At 36.0% G+C, this 23,226-nt stretch overlaps 4 protein-coding genes across 5 annotated transcripts; 2 read left to right on the top strand and 2 right to left on the bottom strand.

Moving 5' to 3' along the window:
- Window positions 1-241: 241 nt before the first annotated feature.
- On the bottom strand, window positions 242-2,539 carry LOC107435377 (protein PGR). The gene is made up of 5 exons (XM_016046979.4): window positions 2,136-2,539; window positions 1,837-1,950; window positions 1,507-1,729; window positions 863-1,111; window positions 242-702 (listed from the first exon to the last, which is right to left on the bottom strand). Exons 1-5 carry the CDS (start codon window positions 2,279-2,281, stop codon window positions 571-573), a joined length of 864 nt encoding a protein of 287 aa, XP_015902465.1. The 5' UTR covers window positions 2,282-2,539; the 3' UTR covers window positions 242-570.
- A 1,465-nt stretch (window positions 2,540-4,004) lies between these two features.
- On the bottom strand, window positions 4,005-7,449 carry LOC107431683 (uncharacterized). 2 transcript variants are annotated; one of them, XM_048465452.2, is made up of 7 exons: window positions 6,995-7,449; window positions 6,591-6,758; window positions 6,058-6,292; window positions 5,529-5,717; window positions 4,759-5,027; window positions 4,451-4,663; window positions 4,005-4,339 (listed from the first exon to the last, which is right to left on the bottom strand). In XM_048465452.2, the coding sequence occupies exons 1-7, from the start codon at window positions 7,064-7,066 to the stop codon at window positions 4,166-4,168; spliced, it is 1,320 nt and encodes a 439-aa protein (XP_048321409.2). In that variant the 5' UTR covers window positions 7,067-7,449; the 3' UTR covers window positions 4,005-4,165. The 2 variants fall into 2 exon arrangements, with proteins under 2 accessions (XP_048321409.2, XP_048321408.2); XM_048465451.2 differs by having other exon boundaries at window positions 6,927-7,441.
- Window positions 7,450-11,121: 3,672 nt separating this feature from the next.
- On the top strand, window positions 11,122-19,300 carry LOC107431721 (ABC transporter G family member 32). The gene is made up of 24 exons (XM_016042703.4): window positions 11,122-11,615; window positions 11,914-12,034; window positions 12,144-12,232; window positions 12,331-12,415; window positions 12,588-12,747; window positions 12,832-12,908; window positions 12,993-13,046; window positions 13,409-13,499; window positions 13,600-13,901; window positions 13,978-14,259; window positions 14,473-14,789; window positions 14,886-15,046; window positions 15,120-15,223; window positions 15,498-15,657; window positions 15,759-15,881; window positions 15,971-16,062; window positions 16,148-16,480; window positions 16,558-16,848; window positions 17,054-17,137; window positions 17,224-17,357; window positions 17,446-17,673; window positions 17,850-18,021; window positions 18,111-18,365; window positions 18,788-19,300. The coding sequence occupies exons 1-24, from the start codon at window positions 11,341-11,343 to the stop codon at window positions 19,058-19,060; spliced, it is 4,263 nt and encodes a 1,420-aa protein (XP_015898189.3). The 5' UTR covers window positions 11,122-11,340; the 3' UTR covers window positions 19,061-19,300.
- A 519-nt stretch (window positions 19,301-19,819) lies between these two features.
- Window positions 19,820-21,919, top strand: LOC107435359 (gibberellin 3-beta-dioxygenase 3). The gene is made up of 2 exons (XM_016046957.4): window positions 19,820-20,370; window positions 21,109-21,919. Exons 1-2 carry the CDS (start codon window positions 19,862-19,864, stop codon window positions 21,761-21,763), a joined length of 1,164 nt encoding a protein of 387 aa, XP_015902443.3. The 5' UTR covers window positions 19,820-19,861; the 3' UTR covers window positions 21,764-21,919.
- Window positions 21,920-23,226: the final 1,307 nt, after the last annotated feature.

Below are 23,226 nucleotides of genomic sequence, written 5' to 3'. Positions count from 1 at the left end.
AAAATACAGAATATGTATTTGAATCTGCAGATGTTTTTCTTTCTTTATTTTCTTGTTCTATCCAAAAAGTCATCAGAACTACTTTATCTCGTAGATATCGGATCCAATTTTTCACTCTTTCAATGATGTCAAGATTTGTTTTAACTTGGGTGAACATCCTGAAAAGAAAAAGTCATATTTTTCCATTTCACACATTAATATGCAGCCTCCACGCCAATTAATGAACATAAAACAAACCACCTAGCAACATCAAATTTTACTAATGCTTCATTAAGAACAAAGTGAACCCAAATTGATAGCAGGATAGCATCAGCAAATGATCAAACCTTCCTGAGATGACGGTTTATAAGGATCAATCATGGACAATCCATACATGTATCAATAGGGAATTGCATCTGAACCATGTGATTTCATAACAACCACCTAATTTAATGGAAGGTTAGCAACACCCTTTTAAGTGGTGATTTATAAGGTAAGATTTATCTATTGCTGGTACATGTTTCAATTGGGAATTCTGCCTGAACCGTGTGACAAAAGTCATGAGGTACTCGGTTGAGTAGGTTGATGATCTCAGAAGATGAAGATACAGATAATGGAAGTCAGCAATGTGGTCAGCAGTATCGACACAAAATTCACTGCATTGTTGTCAAGATAGTTAAGACCTGAAATCTTCTTGACGGTTGGTCCTGGTTTTCCAACAACCTACAAAACAAATCGAAGTTAGGACTTGCTATTATATCGGGCATTGTGACTCCAAAAATTTACTTGACCTAGCTAAGAATGCTTGATTCTAAGGTCACAAGTATATAACAAAAGTGTCATTAAAGGTGGAAAGCACTTTCAAATTATGTCTAATACATACCTTATTACGAACAGTACAGAATCCACTGAATTGCACTGTTGCTCCAAGAAGAGAATCAATCACACTACCGCATAGTCCAGCCAAACAAGAGAGAGGTATAACTAATAGCTGCTTTAGAGCTGCATCCTTTGAGCACTTTGCAGTGAAAAATCCAAATATAACGAAAATCATTCCAATGATACTGCCTGCAGCTGCTGCTGCTAGGAGTCCAGTTTTTGTAACAGCACCGTTTGTACCCTTCCTAACAGGCTGCAAACCATGAAGAAACCAACTTAGTCTGGTATCCACAGTCTACATATCATAGTTTCCAAATCCCCCAACTCTGCATGACAATTTTCTTTTTCCTAAAGCTAGAAAATCCAACCAATCAGGGGTTTAATTCAGGAATTAAAAGAACACTACTAATCAGCTAACAAACTACTGATGATCCGCCATAGCATATCAATCAGGAAAAACCATAATCCATAAGCAGCTTAATTAGCGAATTGCAAGTCTGAGGGAGGATTTTACATAGCCTTCAACATAGCTCATGCAACCATTATGAAACCAACATGTAAGCTGTACTAGCTATGCTTGAACTTGCAAACTGGAAACTGTAACAAGTAAAAAGATTTATTAAAAAAAAATAAAAAAAAATAAAAAACCTTGAAGTTAGTGATTAATCGAGGTTGAGCATCACTAAGAATTCCGAGTTCAGAGGACCATGTGTCTCCGTTGCAACAACAGTAGTGACCGATAACACCTCCAATCAGAGAAGTAACAAGAACTGAGTCTTTGGAGTCCAAACACTTGTCCTGCCACTCCGCCTCTTTCCAGATTATCACTACCAAAATCGTAGCAATCGCGCTGTTGGATAAAACTTGTATCCTTCCAAAAGAGAAAAATAATAATAATAATAATCAAAATCAGAATCAGAACAACCGCTATTCAAATTCAAATTCAAAATCCGTACAAAAAGTTGCTAATAATTTTACCAATTTCTTTGTCCACCTTCTTTAAAATCGGCGTCAACACGACGCTTTTTCTCTTCGCCAACCTTCGTAAGCTTAGACGAAGAGAAAAAGAAGGCAAGCAACATAGCTCCGTACCTTCAGTAAGCATCAATATAGAAACGAATATAATTCAAAGTTTAATCAAATAAAAAATTGTCAGTTAAAACAAAAAAGGAAAAAAAAAAAATCCACAGTTTGGATTCATTTCTTCCTCCAAAAATTTCTCAGGAAACAAACAGAGCAGAAAATAAATTACGCAATAGCAATTAGCAGGAGCAAACCTGTAACCGACTGCAATGTGGATGGTCATAACAATGAAGCCGGAGATTGCTCCGGAGAGGTCCAGCGATTTCTTTCTGTAAGATCTGATTGCGATTAAAGAGGATATTAAGACTGCAATCAACGGCTGAATCATAGTTTTCTCCATGATTATCAAACAACAAGGTTTTCTCAGTACGGACGCTTTGACTGGGAATACCTGCTATGGCTATGTTATTCGACCACCGTATTTTGTCTTACTTTATTTTATTTGGTTCAATTTCAAACACAAATTGATTTCCTGGAAGCTGCAAGATACAAATTAAACAATTTAATTTTCCTGCTTAATTTATTATTTTGTTGCGGAAACTTGGTTTCTACTTGCACGTTTTATTCTTTTATTTTATTTTTTATTATTATTATTATTATTTGATTATTGGTTCTTGTAGAGTACAGACTACGGATGACACGCCAGTGGGTTGGTGAGAGACCTGAAAGCAAATAGTTCACTGCTTATTAATGGTGAGAAACTGGATTTATAAAGAGTAAAATCATTTTTTTCAAATTTCGTAAATATGAATACCTATTTGATTTTTTTTTTTTAATTCACATTATCAATTTTTTTAATTTTATTGTGAACAAAATAGATAGAGAATACTATAACAAAAAATAGAATTCAAGGATCACTTTCATAATTTTTGAAAACATGAATACAAATCCACATATACTTCTACAAAATAGAGAGTGAGTGGTTTTTTTTTTTTTTTTTTTTTGGATAAATTGATAGTGAGTGTTTATACAATGTAGAAACACTCTTTTTACATATTTGTGGTAGCTTAGAATTGTTTAGAATATGATTAGATGAATGCCATATATACATATTTAGAATCTTGTTGATTATTAGAGATACATGCAAGCCTATGGAAAGGATGGACCTTCATTAGTTATATACACTATAAATTTGAAAATAATAGAAGTTTTTATATTTTCTTAAACTCTTCGCATAATTAAAAGTTTTGATACAATTAAAGTTTTTCTAAATATTAAATTACAATATATGATCTATGTAGGAAAATCTCTGTAAAAAATATTATCTTCATTTCCAATAAATAATCCTGTGCAAAAGGATTTAACTGTAGCTCTTAGTGTAATAATGTATATTTGTGATAGTGTATATTGGTGCAAGTAATTAGCATTTAATTTTCTATCTCATGCATGCATTATTATTACTACTGAAATCAAGCATATATATATCATTGACTCTATTGTTGCGGGCACAAGCACTGGAGATCCTGGACCACTTTCTGTGAGTAATTTTTCAATCTTTGGATATTAAATTTAAACTAACCTTCATGTGGCGGGCAGGCTATGTCATGCTTGCGAGTTGATCTCTGGCTAGCTAGATGACCACTTATAAGGCTGGCCTACTGACAACAATTTTTTTTTGTTTTTTTTTCTTTTTTTATATTATATACGAAGAACAATTGTAATTAGATTTATCTCTCTGTGTACTTTTAAAGATAAGACATGACTTGGCAGCCTTCCGTATGCTTGCCCACACTTGAAACGATTGAACTATATATCTGCTGCCCGCTCGTCTGTCTGTTTTATAAAGGCAAACGCCTTCCCATTTTTATTTTTATTTTATTATTATTATTATTATTATTTTTGATAACAAATGAACGTTGGTGAAAAAAACAGACCTCGTGGTGGGCATTAGCCTATTTGGGCTTGACAATTAAAGCCCATCTAATCAGGCATAACCCACAGTATGAACATTTATCAATTGCCTTCACTATAGAAAAAGAAGTAACTAGTGCTAGCCCATGACCAGCTTCTGCAACTTCAGAGCAGTATCAAAACCGTAATAAAAGCAAATTTCAGATTATCCAGACAAGAAAACCATACATTTCTATAATTTATGAAGTATTTTGTATTCAACAAAGGAAAAGCAAATCTTAGCAGTGAGCAAAATTGCAGCAAAACATAAGATAATGTATGAATGCAAATCTGAAGCAAAATATGAAAACAATAGAAAGAGAGCCTCAAACAATCAAAATCTGCCCCTTCCTCTTCCCCTCCCCCTCCCTCCCCCCCTTCCCCTTCCTCTCCCTCTCCCTCTCCCTCTTCCTTCATGCTCAATTCCTTGACCACCATTGTCGTCTCTGTTGTAGTTGAACATGCTCATTCTTATATCTTCTGCTTCCCCACAATGTCCCCTTCGTACCTGAAAACAGTTGCAACTCAACAACATCACTCTCAGGCAATAATAAAGACCGAAATAATAGAAACATCAAGGATGAAAACACTAGGAAATAAGAGGTGGAAAGATGCTAACATTAGAATCTTCCAAATCAAATTGGTTTTGAGGCTGCCACACAAGATACTCATTGTCGTCTCCCCTTCCTCTCCCTCTCCCCGTTCCCCTTCCTCTCCCTCTCCCTCTCCCTCTTCCTTCATGCCCAATTCCTTGACCACCATTGTCATCTCTGTTGTAGTTGAACATGCTCATTCTTATATCTTCTGCTTCCCCACCATGTCCCCTTTGTACCTGAAACAGTTGCAACTCAACAACATCACTCTCAGGCAATAATAGAAAAATCAAGGATGAAAACACTAGGAAATAAGAGGCGGAAAGATGCTAACATTAGAATCTTCCAAATCAAATTGGTTTTGAAGCTGCCACGCAAGATACTCATCCTGACTGATATTTTGAACTTCAGCTGAAATTAGAAGGTTCACCCCAGCTTTCCTATTTTCCCATTCATCAAGAGTTAATACAGAGGGCTCCTCTTGTTTTTCCTTCCACCTACCTCTTCTACCTTTGTATCGCCGATCATTCTGGTTTGGTTGACTCATTTTCTGGAGGAGTTTTTGCGCAGCTGCTTGATTTTGGACAGGGACATACTCAACTACTGAATAAATTATGGTTGCATTAGTATGAGAATATAAGCAAGAAAATGATAATATATATGCACATTACACAAAGTAAAAAAATTACGGTATACTTCTCTAGCAGCAAAACACAACAATATATATTAGAACATGCACCTTCTCTTATATTAAGCAGGTGATGAAACTATTTTTATTTACTTTAGTAATATGGCTAATAAGTCTATTTAATATGGGCATTGGTTGTGCATATTTACATAAGCAAACAGAATTTTAGTCGCCTCTCTTTTCAACTGCTACAGTGGCAAATCCTATCAGTCTCTTCTATTAATTGTGCCCCACTAATGGAAAAATCATTTCCCTAATTGACTATTTTCAGATGGGAAAAGTCATCCCCAAAATATTCATGTGTGCAGCACATTCAATCTCCTATGACACAGAACCAAAATTAAATTACACCATCTCCAGATAAAGAATATAATTGACACAGAATATAAGTTGCAATCAACACATAATAAAAGCACCTTCTTTTGGTCTTGTTTCTGAGCTACTTGGTTTCTCTTCAGTTCTTTCTGCCACAGAAGCTGATTTCAAACTGCTATCTATGTCATTTGCTTTCAAGTGAAGGTTATATTGTCTACCAGTTGGCCTAATACCAATATTTCTGTCAACCACACTACGCTCACCGTTTCTGGAGCTAGAACCAGCAAAATCTGCAAGTAACTGCAAGTCATCAAATTTTGTAGTAACAAATGCATGTATGTGGTAAATAATGCATAATAATGCATAATGCATGGTTACTTGACCTGAAGAACAGGATTTACAGAACTTATTAAATGAAAGTGAAACTATAAAGGACCCTTTAGCTTAGTTTACTTAAGCTTACTTGATACAGTAACTATTCACAAATATGACTAATAAATATCACCTAAAATTTCACTGAATAACATATGCAAAAGTGACAAACAGTTGCTAGCATTATAGGGTAAAAGATAAATATAGAAAGCAAATGTGTGTATTAAATGGTTCTAAGAAACTGATTAGAAGACTTACCTTGCTGCATAAGCCGATGTTGGGGTAACCCAATTTGGAACTTCTCAAATGGAGGAGGACCACTACCATCACTCTCCTGTGATAGCCTTAAAGATGAACGAGAGAAACCTGAATATTTTTTGTTCATCTGCCATTCTTCATGAAGAGATGGAACAACACCTCCTATTACAGTTAATACTTTAGGATTCAAACAAAGTATGCCACTATGTATCGCGGCTTTATTTGCTATACAAACCTGCCAACCACCAAATAGCAGAGACTAAATTAATGTAAAAAAATAACATCAACAGACAATATATTTGTCAATTCGCTGGTTCAACATGAATAAGTAAACAATCAGCACATGGGATTCAGCAACTTCTAAGATATATGAAACCCTGGTGGTTCTACCTGAGCTAACAACTTCATGTTCCTTTTCTTACATAGCTATACTATCATTTTCATTTGTCGAGAGCACAATTGGCATTCAGTAGACAGAACTAATATTATGTTAGACTAGAAAGTTGAGTAACTTTGATGCATCTGGAAATTACCTTAGTACCAGGAACAATATCATCAGAAATTGATGGGATATTTGAATACTCAATAGCCGTTATCTCAGTAAATCCATCAGTAAGACCAAGTCTCAGAAGACGTCGGCTGCCAGAACTATTCGAGAAATCCTCTAAGCTGCTTTTGGATATGTCTCTCGCCGAAGATATCTGCCAAAATAAATAAATAAATAAATAACACAAACCTCTAAATCACCGAAGTTTACAAACTCAAATAGAGCAGCGTAATATCCAAGTGATGGGTTTTCTTGCATTTTTCTTGAGAACCAAACAGAGGGACAAGGAATAGAGATAAAGATAAGAGAAAGATGTGACTGCCTGAAGGACTTTTGGGCCCGACAGATGAGAGGATTTGCGAATAATCGAGGGGTCGGGCAAGGACTTGCCTCCAATGGTTCTGATGTCCATGTTAGCGAGCTCCGACTCCACCGAAGCCACAATCGTAGGGGTGTCGTCATCGGCCAAAGCGGTGTTGATGATGATGATGGCCTTCACTTGCTCCAAGCCTCTGAAACACCATCCTCTGTTCCTCAGGGTTTCGATAACATGCTCTGAAGCACCCAAATCTTCCTCCATTTTCTGGCCCGCTTCTATGTGTCTCTGGGTTTTGTTTCCTTTTTTTCTTTTTTTTTATTCAATTTTTACTGCTTCTTCTTATAATTTCCAGCGGAGCTCTTTCGTGAATCGAATCGAGCGGCATTGTTAAAGTTGACAGGGGAAGAACAAGCATGTTTTCGCTGATCATTAATACTACAGGTCGTTTTTCTATAAAAGTATGAGCGAGACGAAACGACTGCGTAAGGAGGAAAACAAAGAAAATTTCCGTCTCTACGATCAGTCGTTTCGTAAATGTGAAGGAGTTGGATTGGCGACTCCAAAGCATAATCAAACGAGCTGTTCGGTTCTCATGTAGATTAATTAACTCTAATAATTAAAGCGAAAAGAACACATATTGATTAAAATGTTAATATATTAAGCTGTTTTATTGTGGAAATAAAATTGTATTTTTTCCCCCCACTGATGGTAAACCCTCTAACGATTTATTAAAAAAAAAAAAAAAGAAATAAAATCGTATTATTTTATTTTACCTGCATACAATATAAATGTTTTTTTTTTTTGGGTAAATATAAATGTTTGTTATTAATATATGTGTAAGAAAGAGAAAAAGAAAATATTTGCGGAATTCCAAAAAAAAACTATAATTGGGTTGGGCCTTTTAGAGGAAATGCTATGAGAAAGGGCCTAAAGCCCAGGTGAACCAACTTGTTTTCCATCGATCAACAATCCACACAAGCAAATCAAACATCCAAACCCACTGGTACGTATAAACAATTGAGCAGCCACGTTTATTATTACTATTACTATTATTTTATTTTATTTTTTTGCTATTAGCAGCGACGTTTATTGTTTGCTATTCGAAATGAAATCAAATTGTCCAAATAAACTCATCAATCATCACTGTCCATGACTTCAGTATCGTTATGGATTTGATAAAGTTGTTTACAACATCCTCAGCGAATCCCAACTTTCCAATAATAAAAAAAAAAATTAAAAACATTAATGTTTTCATAATCAAATATGAAAGGAAAGGGTGTCACTGTCAATTTGTGAAGCATTGTTGAATCTGACAATCTACCACAAAATTGAAAAATTGAGCCAATAATGCAAAAGCATTTAAGACATATAATTTTGGCCGTACGTGATGATCGGTTTGAAGTTTCAAAGAAGGTTCATAGGGTCATCACTCAAGTGTCGGCCAGTGACTGGCACGTGCAACTGTAGCTAAGAACGACGGGGTTGTAAATGAGGTTCAACGACCATTCAAGCGTAATGCTCTAAAGATTGGCATACAATAAAGATATCAAATTCACTGACAAACAATAGACATGGAGAAAAGAGGACTATACCACATGAATCAATATCCTATATCTGCTACCTTGCATACTAATTTTTGGCCATTATATGTTTCTTTTTCGTTAAAATTTTAATGTAAAATTTGTACGAAAAGATATAGGTCTATCGTGGATGTTATTTGGTTTATGTATTATAAACATCACATTCTATTGCATGTATACATATTGTCTGAAAAATTCTTATGCATGACAATTCTTGTCTGATATTTGTTGTACTTTGGTACTTTGTCTGTACCTGTATAATCTTTTGGTGTGATGATTTCTTAAATAATAACTATCTTGTTTTTAATTAAGCTCGTATTATGCTAATGCTTTAGACATTAAGAAACATTCATTTATTTTTCCTAAGTTTTTGATATTATCTTCATATCTTACACCATTTCGAATAACAAATTCTAAATTTTGTTTCTCGATGAATTACCTGTTTCGGCCAATCCATATAAGCCCAACAATATAACGCACGTCCCCCCCCCCCCCCCCCCCCCCCCCCCAACCCTCGGGGCCGCTTTCTAACCAGAAAACATAATGCACTCCAAAAAACTTATGCAACCGAATTATAGAAAGAAAAACAATGGCGGAAGAAAGTACATCATAAAAGAATTATTTCAATTTTATCCAAACAAGAGAGAAAAATAAAATGATAAAAAAAGGGATATTACTTTTTTGACATATTGGAAAAGTTGAACATTCTAGAATCTTAGATAATATAAAAAGCATTCTAATATTATGTCATGTTATAGTTTATTGGGGAGTGGTATATATTTCAATGTCTACATTGCATGTATTTAATTAGGATTAAATAAATTTTTAAAGAGTTATAAATTTTAAAAAAATTTATAGTTTATTGTGGAATTCTAAATAGATTTTGTAAGAATTTTAAAAATTTTTGGAATGGAAATAGGATTTCAAACCGACATTTTATACCATGAAACATATTAAAAATATTAAAATTTTTTTAAGTTGATAATTTTTTGAATATTTTTAAATTTATACAAAATTTAGTTTAATACATTTAGATTTTAATAAATTTTTATAAAATTTAAACTAAAACTAAATATATATTAAGTTAGATACATTCTTTTAAAACTTAAATTGAATAGCCATACATCTAGTTTCAATCTCACCGCCACATCAATTTATTTAGTGACAAGAAAATGTATATGAGGTTGGGTACACAAATTTTCCAAACAATAAAGTCAACACAGCACGACCTACGACCTGTGTTGTAACATGGCCCATATCTTTGGATCCTATACAGTGTTTATGAGAATACTATCGCAGTGTCCTTGTTTTGACAGCACATTCTTCTGAATTTATCGATATCAATATTTTTATAATCCAAAAATACCAAAAAATATATATATATATATATATATTTTTTTTTTCTACTATGAGATTTACAGCTGCAAATAATCTTTGGAAACCTTTTGAACGTAGGTAATGTGAATAATAAATGAACAGCTTTGATTCGTGACATTTCACAATAAACGATCAATTTATTTCTAAGTTTGATATATTGGCTTGGTAGGTGATCATCCATGGCTACCTTACAGTGATAAAAGTCCATGTTATTGTCTTTTGATTTTTTTCTTTTTGCTATTGAAAAGTCAATACTAAAATCTATTAATATAATAATCAAAGCGATAGAGTTATGGTTCAACTAATACTTACCTTCAAATTTATTATAAAGGATGACTTGAACTTATGTTTGTATGATGCATTTAAATGTCCAAATTATTAGTTGGGGTTAATGACTTTGAAATTTATGGTAAAAAATTAGCAAGCATGTACGCAACTTTTTTATGGTTAATAGTAAGTACGTTCATCAGCACGTCAATGCTATTTATTGGTCTTCAAGTAAAGTGTAAAATTTGCCAAGACGACCAACAACCCAAAAAAAAAAAAAAAAAAAAAAAAAGGAAGAAGAAGAAAAATAATGATTTTGCAAGCATGTGAAATAATTAATGAACATTTATGATGAGAACGATGATATATCAGAATGTTAAAATAGGGGGGTATTAAAAAAAAAAAAAAAATAGGGACCAAAATGAATAGAGAATGTGGCAGCACTGCCACCAAACCATTTTATTAGTTGAACTCCGTTCATCAACAAAAATCAATTAGTGTATCACAGAGTAAATATAAAATATAGTTTTAAATATGAAGTGACAATAATTAAATTTTTTTTTGTTTAAATATAAAGTAGCAATTTCATAGGTTTTAATTTGAAATATTAGGTATTAGATTTTGCTAATTAAATGAGTGATGTTGGATTAGTCACTGAAGGACTCCGTCTTTTAATAAATTCTTAATCAAGATCATTTTACATTTTTCGGAAATAACCCAATATTTCCCAACCGTTTTATTCAAAAAATTTTCAAATAAATCCACTCACACTTGCAATTCTAAACTCTCCTCAATCCAACCCCACATCAAACACCACTAATTTCATACGGACAGATCACGTGTAGGTCCATTAAGCGAGTATATATAAATCGCATAAAAGGAGCGAGTGAGGAATAGATGATCTTCGGCGCATTTTCTTTTGTCCTTTCCCGCGGCCATTAAATGCGCTTCCCGCTGCGTAAACTGTAACACACTTTAACGCATGGGAGAGAAAAGACTTCAACGAACACACAGACGCTTAGAGAGATTGCCATTAATGTAAAGCTTAAGCTCTCAACCACCAAAAAATCTCCTACGCAAAACAACAAAATGTCTTAAGACTTTTAGCCTCTCATTCTCTCTTCTTTCTCTCTCTCTCTCTATGCTTCATCGATTGGTGAAAGATTTGCTGAGTGGTTAGAGGCATCGATGCGATGTGGAACTCGGCGGAGAACGTGTTCGCTAGAACGTCGTCGTTCAGAGAGGATGGAGAGGATGAGGAGGCTCTCCGGTGGGCTGCTTTGGAGAGGCTTCCGACCTATAACCGAGTCCGCCGTGGTATTTTCAAGAACCTAGTTGGAGATTCCAAGGAGATCGGTGTGAGTGAGCTTCAGAGCGACGAGCAAAAACTCCTCCTGGACCGCTTGATCAGCTCCGTCGATGATGATCCAGAGCGGTTTTTTGGTCGAATGAGACGCAGATTTGATGCGTACGAATCATATGATTATTCTTCACTTTCTTCTTAGTAAAGAGCCTCTGTTCGGTTTGCTGAAATAAAGTAGGAAAAGGAACTGAAAAATTAAAAATTAACGGACTCAACGAATCACGAAATGCGAGATTTTGAAATATCTATGTTATGTGTCTCTCAGCTTACACTGACTTGTTATCAGTCTTTTGCCAATTTTTTTCTGTACCATAATCATATTTCAAAGTTGAAGATTTTAGTGAGTTTTTCTTAGTTCTTTGGTTGGAATTTAAAAATTATCATAACCTGGTGGGTTTTGCAGCGTGGATTTAGAGTTTCCGAAGATTGAGGTTCGATATCAGAATTTGAAGGTTGAATCCTACGTTCATGTAGGAAGCAGAGCACTGCCAACCATTCCCAATTTCATTTCCAATATGACTGAGGTTGACTTTTGTCATTTAGTTCTCACCTGAGTTGCTGCTTGTTTACTTATTTTTTTATAATATGGATATAATTTGTGCTCCAAATTTAAACTATGCGATTACCATTTAGGCTTTCTTGAGGCAATTGCGACTGTATCGGGGAAAGAGAAGCAAGTTGACGATCTTAGACAACATTAGTGGAATTATAAGACCTTCAAGGTATAGATGCTAAAAATTTCCAGCAAATGTCTGATCTGTTTGTTAGAATTATAAGTTCTCTGGTTGCATATAAATAAGAATTTCACGTAATCTTCTAGATTAACGCTGCTATTGGGTCCTCCAAGTTCTGGAAAAACGACGCTTCTGCTGGCTCTTGCTGGGCGGCTTGGAACTGATTTGCAGGTACTTATTAGGTTCTGGTTATCTTTCATGTTGTGGGTTAGTAAAAATTTTGAACTTGTATCAGTGTTGAGGGTGTGAAAGAATGTGGAGGACATTTGCTACTAATTAATTTCCTGTTTGGATTTCTTATGCCCTCTTGATTATTTATACTGATACTTTAATCGCTGTGAAGGTGGCAGGGAGCGTCACATATAATGGACATCGCTTTAATGAGTTTGTTCCTCAGAGGACATCTGCTTATGTCAGTCAACAGGATTGGCATGTGGCAGAGATGACTGTAAGAGAAACTCTTGATTTTGCAGGGCGATGTCAAGGTGTAGGATTTAAATATGGTAAGGTTTGCGAATCATTGTGAACCATATGTTCTGTCTATAAATTTATAAATGTAATATGTTACTTATTAATGCTTGTGACAGATATGCTTTTGGAACTTGCAAGAAGGGAAAAAATTGCCGGAATAAAACCTGATGAAGATCTTGATATATTCATGAAGGTACCCAAACATCATTTTTTTTTTTTTTGGTAATGTGTTTAGTTTACACATTTATTGACTACTTACCAAATTTTTGATCTCCAGTCATTAGCTCTTGGAGGGAAGGAGACCAATCTAGTGGTGGAGTATATCATGAAGGTATCTTTATATGCTGGTTGTTGATTGTGTCTTATAGTAATGTTTAAAACAGAGTTGAAGCCAAGTGGATAATTGGTTTTTACATGTTTATGTATATATGTCAGAGATATTGTTGAATGAATATGAAACTGGATTTGCTCAATTAGGTTTAGGATCAACCACCAAACACTTTAGCTGAGGTCTGTAAACCGTGGGAATTGATAACAATAGAAAACATGTCCTTGGGATTCGATCCCTCTCTTTGATATCTATTCACTATCTTATAATTTTTAGAAATTTTATTTTCAAAATTTATATAATGCTTTGCTTCTAAATTTAATCTCTAAAGATACTCCCGAATTGCTAAAATATATCTGACAAAGATTTTAGGGTTGGATATATGCGCTGACACATTGGTGGGAGATGAAATGCTCAAGGGGATTTCAGGAGGCCAAAAGAAGCGGCTTACGACAGGTGCTTGTCATTGTTTTATATTTTTCTTGTGTACTAGTAAGCAAAACTTGTTTGCTGATACAGCAAACATTTTTCTTTTTTTTTTTTTTTTTTTTTCCAGGTGAATTGCTAGTAGGTCCAGCAAGAGTTCTGTTCATGGATGAAATATCAAATGGACTTGATAGCTCAACAACTTACCAAATCATAAGATATCTTAAGCATTCAACTCGAGCACTCGATGCAACGACTGTTATTTCTCTGCTTCAGCCTGCTCCCGAGACCTTTGAGTTGTTTGATGATGTCATACTTTTGTCTGAGGGGCAGATTGTGTACCAGGGACCCCGTGAAGCTGTTCTTGATTTCTTTGCATTTATGGGGTTTAGCTGTCCTAGGCGTAAGAATGTGGCAGACTTCTTGCAAGAAGTAAGTAGTGGAGAGCTTGTAATGTGAATCTCTCCCATATCCTGTGGCCATTTTTATTCAATTTTTTTTCACCCAGGTTACTTCGAAGAAGGACCAAGAGCAGTACTGGTCTAACCCTCACCTCCCTTACCGCTTTGTACCAGTGCGAAAATTTGCTGAAGCTTTTAGTTTATTTCATACTGGGAAAAATTTGACTGAAGAACTAGATCTTCCTTTTGATAGACGCTATAATCATCCAGCAGCTTTGTCAACATCTCCATATGGTATGAAAAGACGTGAGCTTTTCAAGACAAGTTTTAACTGGCAAATATTGCTGATGAAGCGGAATTCATTTATATATGTGTTCAAATTCGTTCAGGTAATGTTTCCATCATGCTATTTATCGTAGTATCATATATGCCGTTCATATCTGTTCTAGGATTTTAAAGTTTAAGCTTGGATGAACAACTTAAGTCTTACAGACTCAATAAGCCATCTCATTCATCATTTTTGTCTTGTGCCAATCATATGAAAGATGAAACTTTTCATGCTTCTATTGCTGATTTTCAACTTTTGTGTGTTTTTTATTCAGCTTCTTTTTGTTGCCATTGTCACAATGAGTGTTTTTTTCCGAACAACAATGCACCACAATACAATTGATGATGGAGGATTATATCTAGGAGCGCTATACTTTTCCATGGTTATTATCCTTTTTAATGGCTTTACGGAAGTGTCAATGTTGGTGGCAAAGCTTCCAGTTCTTTACAAGCATAGAGACTTACGTTTCTATCCAAGTTGGGTTTATACTCTTCCTTCTTGGGTCTTGAGCGTTCCAACTTCACTCATAGAGGCTGGCTTCTGGGTTGCAGTTACATACTATGTGATGGGATATGATCCTTCAATCACTAGGTAAGTCTTATCTTACCTTAAAGTACTTTCACTTATCGGATTATGACAGTTGACCTGGGATGAGATTGTTATAGTAATTGCTAAACATGCATGCAGATTCCTTCGGCAGCTTCTGTTATTTTTCTCATTGCACCAAATGTCTATAGCTCTATTCCGTGTTATGGGATCCTTAGGCCGAAATATGATAGTTGCTAATACATTTGGATCTTTTGCTATGTTGGTTGTGATGGCTCTAGGAGGATACATCATCTCCAGAGGTAAAATAAGCATTATCCTAGTGAGCCTTTGACAGTGTCATCCCATTCTCATTTTCATGTTTTACTATGACAGTGAATATCCCAAATTGGTGGATTTGGGGTTTCTGGGTTTCCCCTTTGATGTATGCTCAAAATGCAGCTTCTGTCAATGAATTCCTTGGGCATTCTTGGGATAAGGTAATTTCCCTATTCTCTCTTCTTCATAGATTCAGAAATTATGCTTTATGTTGCTACTCATGGTATGATTATGTGTAAAATGACAGTTTGGATTTTGTTACTTCATGGACTTTCAAATAAACCACTGATATATAATGTTGTAATGTTATAAATAACTTTTATCAAATCTTCATCCATGCATAAAGCTAGACAAACTAAATTATCTATTTTTGGATTCAATATCATAGCACTTCGCTTCTCTAAACTTTGTGGTATTTGCTCCATGTCTATGTAGAGAGCTGGAAACCAAACTAACCTTTCATTAGGTAAGGCATTATTAAGAGCACGCGGTTTGTTTCCTGAGAGCTATTGGTATTGGATTGGTGTTGGTGCTTTGCTTGGATATACAGTTTTATTCAACATGCTCTTCACATTCTTCCTATCATACCTTAACCGTAAGCCATCTCATTCTATTCAATTTATCTTCCAGCATTGAGGTATAGCTAAACAAGATGCTTTAAGAATCAAACTTAATGGATTTCGCTCCATCCTACAGCTTTGGGAAAGCAACAGGCTGTAGTCTCTAAGGAAGAGTTGCAAGAGAGAGAAAGGAGAAGGAAAGGAGAAAATGTTGTTATGGAGCTTAGACATTACTTGCAGCATTCAGGGTCATTTGGTGGTTTGTAAAACAAATTTACTTGTTATCTTCTATATTGTTTTGTACTGAAACTGATGTCTAACATCTTGTTCACCTAAATGTCTAAGCAGGAAAACATTTTAAGCAAAAAGGCATGGTTCTGCCATTTCAACAACTATCCATGTCTTTCAGCAATATCAATTACTACGTGGATGTTCCTTTGGTGAGTGTTTAATTCCATTTTCTCCGTATTATCTATTTTGTTAACATCTTGACTATTTATTTTTCTGATCGAAGTATCACTGCAGGAATTGAAGCAGCAAGGAATTCTGGAAGACAGGTTGCAGCTGCTGTCTAATGTTACCGGCGTATTTAGGCCAGGAATTCTTACAGCATTGGTTGGTGTGAGTGGTGCTGGGAAAACAACCCTCATGGATGTATTAGCTGGCAGAAAAACTGGTGGGATTATTGAAGGAAGCATACATATATCTGGTTATCCCAAAAGGCAAGATACATTTGCAAGAATTTCAGGTTACTGTGAGCAAACTGATATTCATTCACCCTGTTTGACCATCCTGGAATCACTCCTATTCTCTGCTTGGCTTCGATTGCCGTCGGATGTTAACATGGAGACACAGAAGGTATATCTCATGGACATAAGGTTATATCTGTTTTTGGACATGGAGCAAAAAGCTAATCTAAAAAGTTAAATGTTCAGGCTTTCGTTGAGGAGGTGATGGAACTTGTGGAACTAACCCCATTGCGTGGGGCATTGGTTGGTCTACCTGGGGTAGATGGTTTGTCAACGGAACAAAGGAAAAGGCTAACAATAGCTGTTGAGCTTGTTGCCAACCCTTCTGTAGTATTTATGGATGAGCCCACATCAGGGTTGGATGCAAGGTCTGCAGCCATTGTGATGAGGACTGTGAGAAATATTGTGAATACTGGGAGAACAATTGTGTGCACAATCCATCAGCCCAGCATAGACATTTTTGAATCCTTTGATGAGGTACTTTACTCACTGTATAAAATGATGATCTCTGTCAATGTTTTGATAAGAAATAAGATATTTTATACTGGTTCTCTTGCATCTGTTTTTGGTATATATACATTTTCCCTCCCTTAAGGAATTTCCCAAAGCTTTAGCTACGTTTGTAGAAAGTAAAATAGTTTAGTTATACCACCTAAACCTATTAACTTATCTGTTATTACAGCTTCTGTTTATGAAGCGTGGAGGAGAGCTCATATATGCTGGTCCACTAGGTCCCAGGTCATGTGAACTCATCAAATATTTTGAGGTCAGATAAGGCAAAATTTCTAAAAGTGTGATCATGACATGAGAATTTCACTTTAACTTATTCTTGTTAATATCTTCTTCCCTTAGGCAATTGAAGGAGTGCCCAAGATCAGGCCTGGATATAATCCTGCTGCATGGATGCTCGATGTCACTTCTTCAGCTGAAGAAAGCCGGTTAGGAGTGGACTTTGCAGAAATTTACCGAAGATCAAATTTATTTGAGTATGAGAAATATTCTATTAAAACTACTATTGCTTTTATATATACTTATCTTTTTCTTTTATCTGACAATACTATTTCTCTTTTTTAGACGTAACAGAGATTTAGTTGAAAGCCTAAGCAAGCCGAGTATCAACACAAAAGAATTGAATTTTCCAACCAAGTATTCTCAGTCATCTTTTGAACAGTTTCTCACTTGCCTTTGGAAGCAAAACCTGTCTTATTGGCGAAACCCACAGTACACCGCAGTTCGCTTCTTTTACACTGTCATCATCTCAGTGATGCTTGGAACAATATGTTGGAAATTTGGTGCCCACAGGTTTCCTTCTTTCTTCTTAAACTTCTGAAATTTTTGTGACTCAATACTTGCATAATCTAATTAAGATAATTTGATACTTGGCTAGCTAGTCTTGGTAGTTTAATATTACATCTATTGCTCCCAATGTTCTTAAATTTTTTTATTATTGGTGACACTTTGTTTCTTTTTCCTTTCAGGGAGAGCCAACAGGATATATTTAATGCCATGGGTTCCATGTATGCAGCGACTTTATTCATTGGAATTACGAATGCAGGTGCTGTTCAACCTGTTGTTTCTGTTGAAAGATTTGTCTCTTATCGAGAAAGAGCTGCTGGGTTGTACTCTGCATTACCATTTGCATTTGCTCAGGTTATGTCCTGATACAGTGATACTAATTCTAATCCTGATCCTGAAATTCTTATAGTAGTCTAAGATATTGTCTTCTCTTTTGCATGCAGGTTGTAATAGAGTTCCCCTATGTATTTTCACAGTCAATTATTTACTGCTCAATTTTCTACTCCATGGCTTCATTTGAGTGGACAGTTTTGAAGTTCATTTGGTACATATTCTTCATGTATTTTACTATGCTATACTTCACATTCTACGGAATGATGACAACAGCTTTCACACCAAATCACAATGTCGCTTCCGTCATTGCTGCTCCATTTTACATGCTATGGAACCTTTTCAGCGGTTTTATGATTCCTCACAAGGTAATTCAACTGTCCTTTCTTGCTTCTAATTTTGTTAGGGAGTTTTGCTGATTCATCTGGCATGCAATTCTTGTATTGTATACTTTGCCATCTCTCATTTGTTCATAATGGGCATTGGAACTTAACTTTATTTGTTAGGATTTACCCAAAAAATTTTCATCTCAAATTTTCAATATATTTATATTTTTTCATGAAAAAATTTCTAATATATTTGTTGCATCCATTTTATACTTATATTTTTATTACAATTCTCATCTAACCAAACATCAAAAACCAAAATCCTCTGTTTTACTTTTTCCTAATTCAAACATAATTTGAATCACTGTCTTCCAAATAATTCCAACATGTTTTCCTTTGCCCTTTTCCGTTCATATTAAACTCTGTACCTACAATATATAACGAGTGATTCCACTTGTGTTCAGAGAATACCCATATGGTGGAGATGGTACTACTGGGCAAACCCAGTAGCATGGACTCTCTACGGACTTGTGGCTTCCCAATATGGCGATGATGACACACCTGTGAAACTAACTAATGGAATTCACGTTGTACCCTTAAAGAAGTTAGTCAAAGATGTGTTTGGATACAGGCACGATTTCTTGGGTGTGGTTGGTATTATGGTTGTTGGTTTCTCTGTGCTCTTTGCATTGATTTTTGCATACGCAATAAAAGCCTTCAACTTCCAGAGGAGATGAGGGGGTGGGTTTTGTTTATTTATTTCTTTATACGACTACAGTACTTTAATTAAAATGTTCTATAAATCACTGAATTTATATGATAAGTGTATCAACTCCACATCTACGATAGATAGGGGAGGTGAAATTTGTATAGCAACATAATTATATACGACGAATTATTTGCCTGAGTGAAGGGATAATGGCCAGTGGCTAGCTGGAAATTTTATTTGTGTAAACTAATAATACGTGCTTAAGGAATATTATGTTGTACTATTTAAAATTGCCGTAAAGCTATCTGTCAATTGGCAAATTTAGGCCACTGCAAATCATACGTCCTCCTGATTCTCTTTCCCCTTGAATTTGTTTTCATTGTTTGCATCTGTTTATTTTCCTATATCCAATTCCATAATTCAATTGCATTATTATAGATATTACTTTTTGAAGTTTCATTGTAATCATTTTGGTCGAGTATCACTCCAATGCTGAACCTTTTTGGTTATCTTCTCCTTGACTTGTATATGAGCGTCCAGGTGCATACTCTTATGTTCGTTTTTATTTTAAGAAAATGTGCGACTCATTTTGTTAAATAACAGGGGTCTTCAAAAAAAGAAAAAAAGAAATGTTAAATAACAGAGGCTAAGAATGTGCCAAAAAGTTTACTGAAATTGTGACAAAACTGAAAACCCAACTCACCAAAAGAGACAAAATAGTATAGACTAGAGAGCTGTCTCTCACTCCTGATTCAGTAATAGACACCAGTCAAAATGACTCTCTCTCTCTCTCTCTCTCTCTCTCACACATAAAGCACCACCTCATTTCATGACCAAATTAACCTCTGCTTCTCATTTTAGAGAAATTTTCCAAAGCATGAATTCTATATCAGAATCCTACAAAAACACCCATATGATTCCATTAGACTTCAAGGCTGTTCTTGGATTGCCTGACTCTCATACTTGGACTCCTACCCCAGACTACCCACCCGATAACCCATTGACTACCAATTCAGTACCTGTAATTGACCTCTTTGACCCCAATGCAATTTCTCTCATAAGACATGCCTGTGAGAGATTGGGTGTCTTCCAAGTAATCAACCATGGCATTCCCATCGACCTGCTTAATGAACTGGAGCTCCAAACCCGTCGACTATTCTCACTTCAGGCGGAACGAAAACTCCGTGCCGTCCGATCACCGGATGGATTCACCGGGTACGGGCTTCCCCGCATTTCCACTTTCTTTTCGAAGATGATGTGGTCGGAGGGTTTTTCCATCAAGGGTTCTCCGGTGGAACATGCTCGCCAACTTTGGCCACATGACCACACCAACTTCTGGTACGTGTGCATAATGCATGACCACCCGTCACCTTAGCATTTGATTTTTGTTTTGTTTTGTTATGTTTTCTTTCATCTTTTATCTTTTTATTTGTTTTTTGATATTATCTTTTTCTTTGGTTAAAAACTTAAAAAAAAGTTCAAAACTACTTGGTTGATGTCTTTTTGAAAAACTATGAGGGATAAAAAGGGTAACTGGATTGGTTTCGTTACTATCAATGGGAAACACGGCCGTCTTTGTACATCGACGTGGCCGTATGTGAATGGTGTAAAATATAGCTCACCGTACGCGTGCCGTAACAGATTAGAAATTTAGAAAATCCTCACAGGAGAAGAAGTGCATGCATCACGTAACGGTTTGCATACACTTAGTGTATGACTGTGCGAGTGACTCTGTGACTCTACGATCATACTTTTTGCTCCCTTTTTGAAGATTCCAGGTATTATATATAAATACTCTCACCCCAAAAAATGGAAAATGAAAAAGATTATTATTAATATAATATATATTGGTGTTTCATAGTATATCGAAGCCCATAATCATTCGGGCATGTATTTGTAAAATTGGCAAATGATTGTTCCCGTGATATTCGACCGATCGATCTTCCAATTCTTATCCATAATCTTTCCATGCAACCGCAACGCTAAGGCAAGCCAGGTGGTAGATATATATAACAAAGTTTAAGAATAAGTGTCTTTTATATATAGATTTTGACAAAGTTGTGGTCATTTATGCAGTAATGTGATGGAAGCCTGCCAAAGGGAAATGAAGGGATTATCCGAACAGATGATTGGGCTAGTGCTTGGGTCACTGGGTTTAACCCCTGAAGATATAAAATGGGTCGAGCCCAGAACTGGGTCCAGACAAGCTCAAGACGTTCTCCAATTAAACTCTTACCCGGTTTGTCCTGATCCGAGTAGGGCAATGGGCTTAGCACCTCACACAGACTCGTCCTTGCTTACTTTGCTATACCAAAGCAACGACACTGGCGGTCTCCAAGTCCTTGTCGAGACTCTTGGTTGGGTCCCGGTGAATCCGATAAGTGGTGCAATCGTTGTGAACGTTGGTGATTTGATGCATATACTCTCCAACGCACGCTTCAAGAGTGCAGTGCATCGTGCGGCTGTCAACAAGATACACCATCGCGTCTCGATTGCATACTTCCATGGCCCACCAAGTGACGTCAAGGTATCACCGTTGACTCAGCTGACTGACATTGATCACCCTCCTCTATATCGACCGGTTACCTGGAAAGAGTACTTGGATGCAAAGGCAACGCATTTCGACAAGGCATTGGAGGTGATAAGGAACAACGATTTACGTAAATCATCACCATTATCACCACCACCATCTTGTATTGTGGGGCCCAAAGATGAACACAATTTGCTATAGTGCAACAAAACTTGACGAATCGCATTGGCAATTGATACTCTCTTAATAGATTCTGTGGAAACAGAAAGCACTTTGGTATATGAGAAATTTCTTGTATGATTCACGAAGCACTTTCGTATTTGAAATTCTTTCATATATTAATCATAATTCATACAATTCGTTGCTCCAAAAGCTCGTGCATTTTTTTGCAGAAAAAAAGAAAAAAGAAAAAGTAAAACACTATACATTTTATTCTTTATAAAAGCAGAGTGACACACAGTCAAAAAGGATAGGAATCATGTGATGTGGTTTCACCTGGAACTACCGGAATAGGGCTGTTCAACTACCATGTAAGCAATAACTAACTGAATAACTGAACTATGAAAAGAACTTACCAAGCCGTGCCATAATGTCATTCTCCAAACGGGATGGGGACAAGCCTTTAGGTTGTTTAAATGGGTTGGCCGTATATAGGAGTACTCTGGGATATAATAATATAAACTAGGAGGGCATGGATCCAGACCCTATATATTTGTTTGGTCAATATTCACCCTGGGGGGAAACACTATGGTGGAGATGCAGCACTTGTACGCAACTGACCTCTCTCCTACACAAGTCAGCCTTGCTCACTCACCCCTCTCTTGAGTAGAGTCCTCAAAGCCTATTTATAACGGAAGAGAAGGTTAGTGTACAAACAAGGATCTTGCAGTTTTTACGTAAACGTTTTCTTACCAGTTAAGGTAGTACAACAGCGGTATCTTATTTTAAATACTTGGGCTACTAGATTGGAGATGATCCCTTCTCTCCAGTGAGTGCAGTGAAGGACTCTCGCCTCACCTACGTACCTATTTGACTTATGGCATCATCAACTTAGGCATCTTACCGGATCAATGATTTAATAAGCAGTCTTCTATCTTCAATCACAGTGGTTAGTGATTCAATTCCTAGTCCGACAACCACAACAATCGATATAAGACCAAGATAAAATCTCTACTGTCACACCGGTCGACACCTTCGCACACGCATATGTTGTATTAAAGTGATGCACCAACGTTTGTGTTAGAGTCAAAACTAGCTTTTGAAGAGACCATACAAGTAATCTTATTGAACAGAAAGGACGGGCTCTCTGCGATGCATAGGCCTTCTCATGACGAGTAGATCCCTACTTATTGATACAGCACAAAAAGCCAATCAAAGTGTGAATAGCAGCACTTCGAAGTGCCTCACGTGGGCGGGTTCTAAATGACCTAAATACATAGAGAACAATAGCCTATTTTTGGATTCCCACGGCTGCTGCTACAGCATCGTATGTCATATATATATATATATATATGTATATATATAAAATTCCTTTCCGAGACCATCTCTCTCCACTGCTATTTCTCTATCTCTCTGAGCAAAAGTGTTTATTTTATGGATTTAGTAGTTTGTTTAGGCTTATGAGAGAAACTTCAATTTTAATTCCATTGATAGGTGTGACGGCA

The sequence above is a fragment of the Ziziphus jujuba genome, chromosome 11 (genome assembly GCF_031755915.1).
Source record: "Ziziphus jujuba cultivar Dongzao chromosome 11, ASM3175591v1".
NCBI lineage: Eukaryota > Viridiplantae > Streptophyta > Magnoliopsida > Rosales > Rhamnaceae > Ziziphus > Ziziphus jujuba.
Note: the sequence above shows the minus strand (reverse complement) of the source record. Positions and strands in the feature narration are given on the sequence as shown.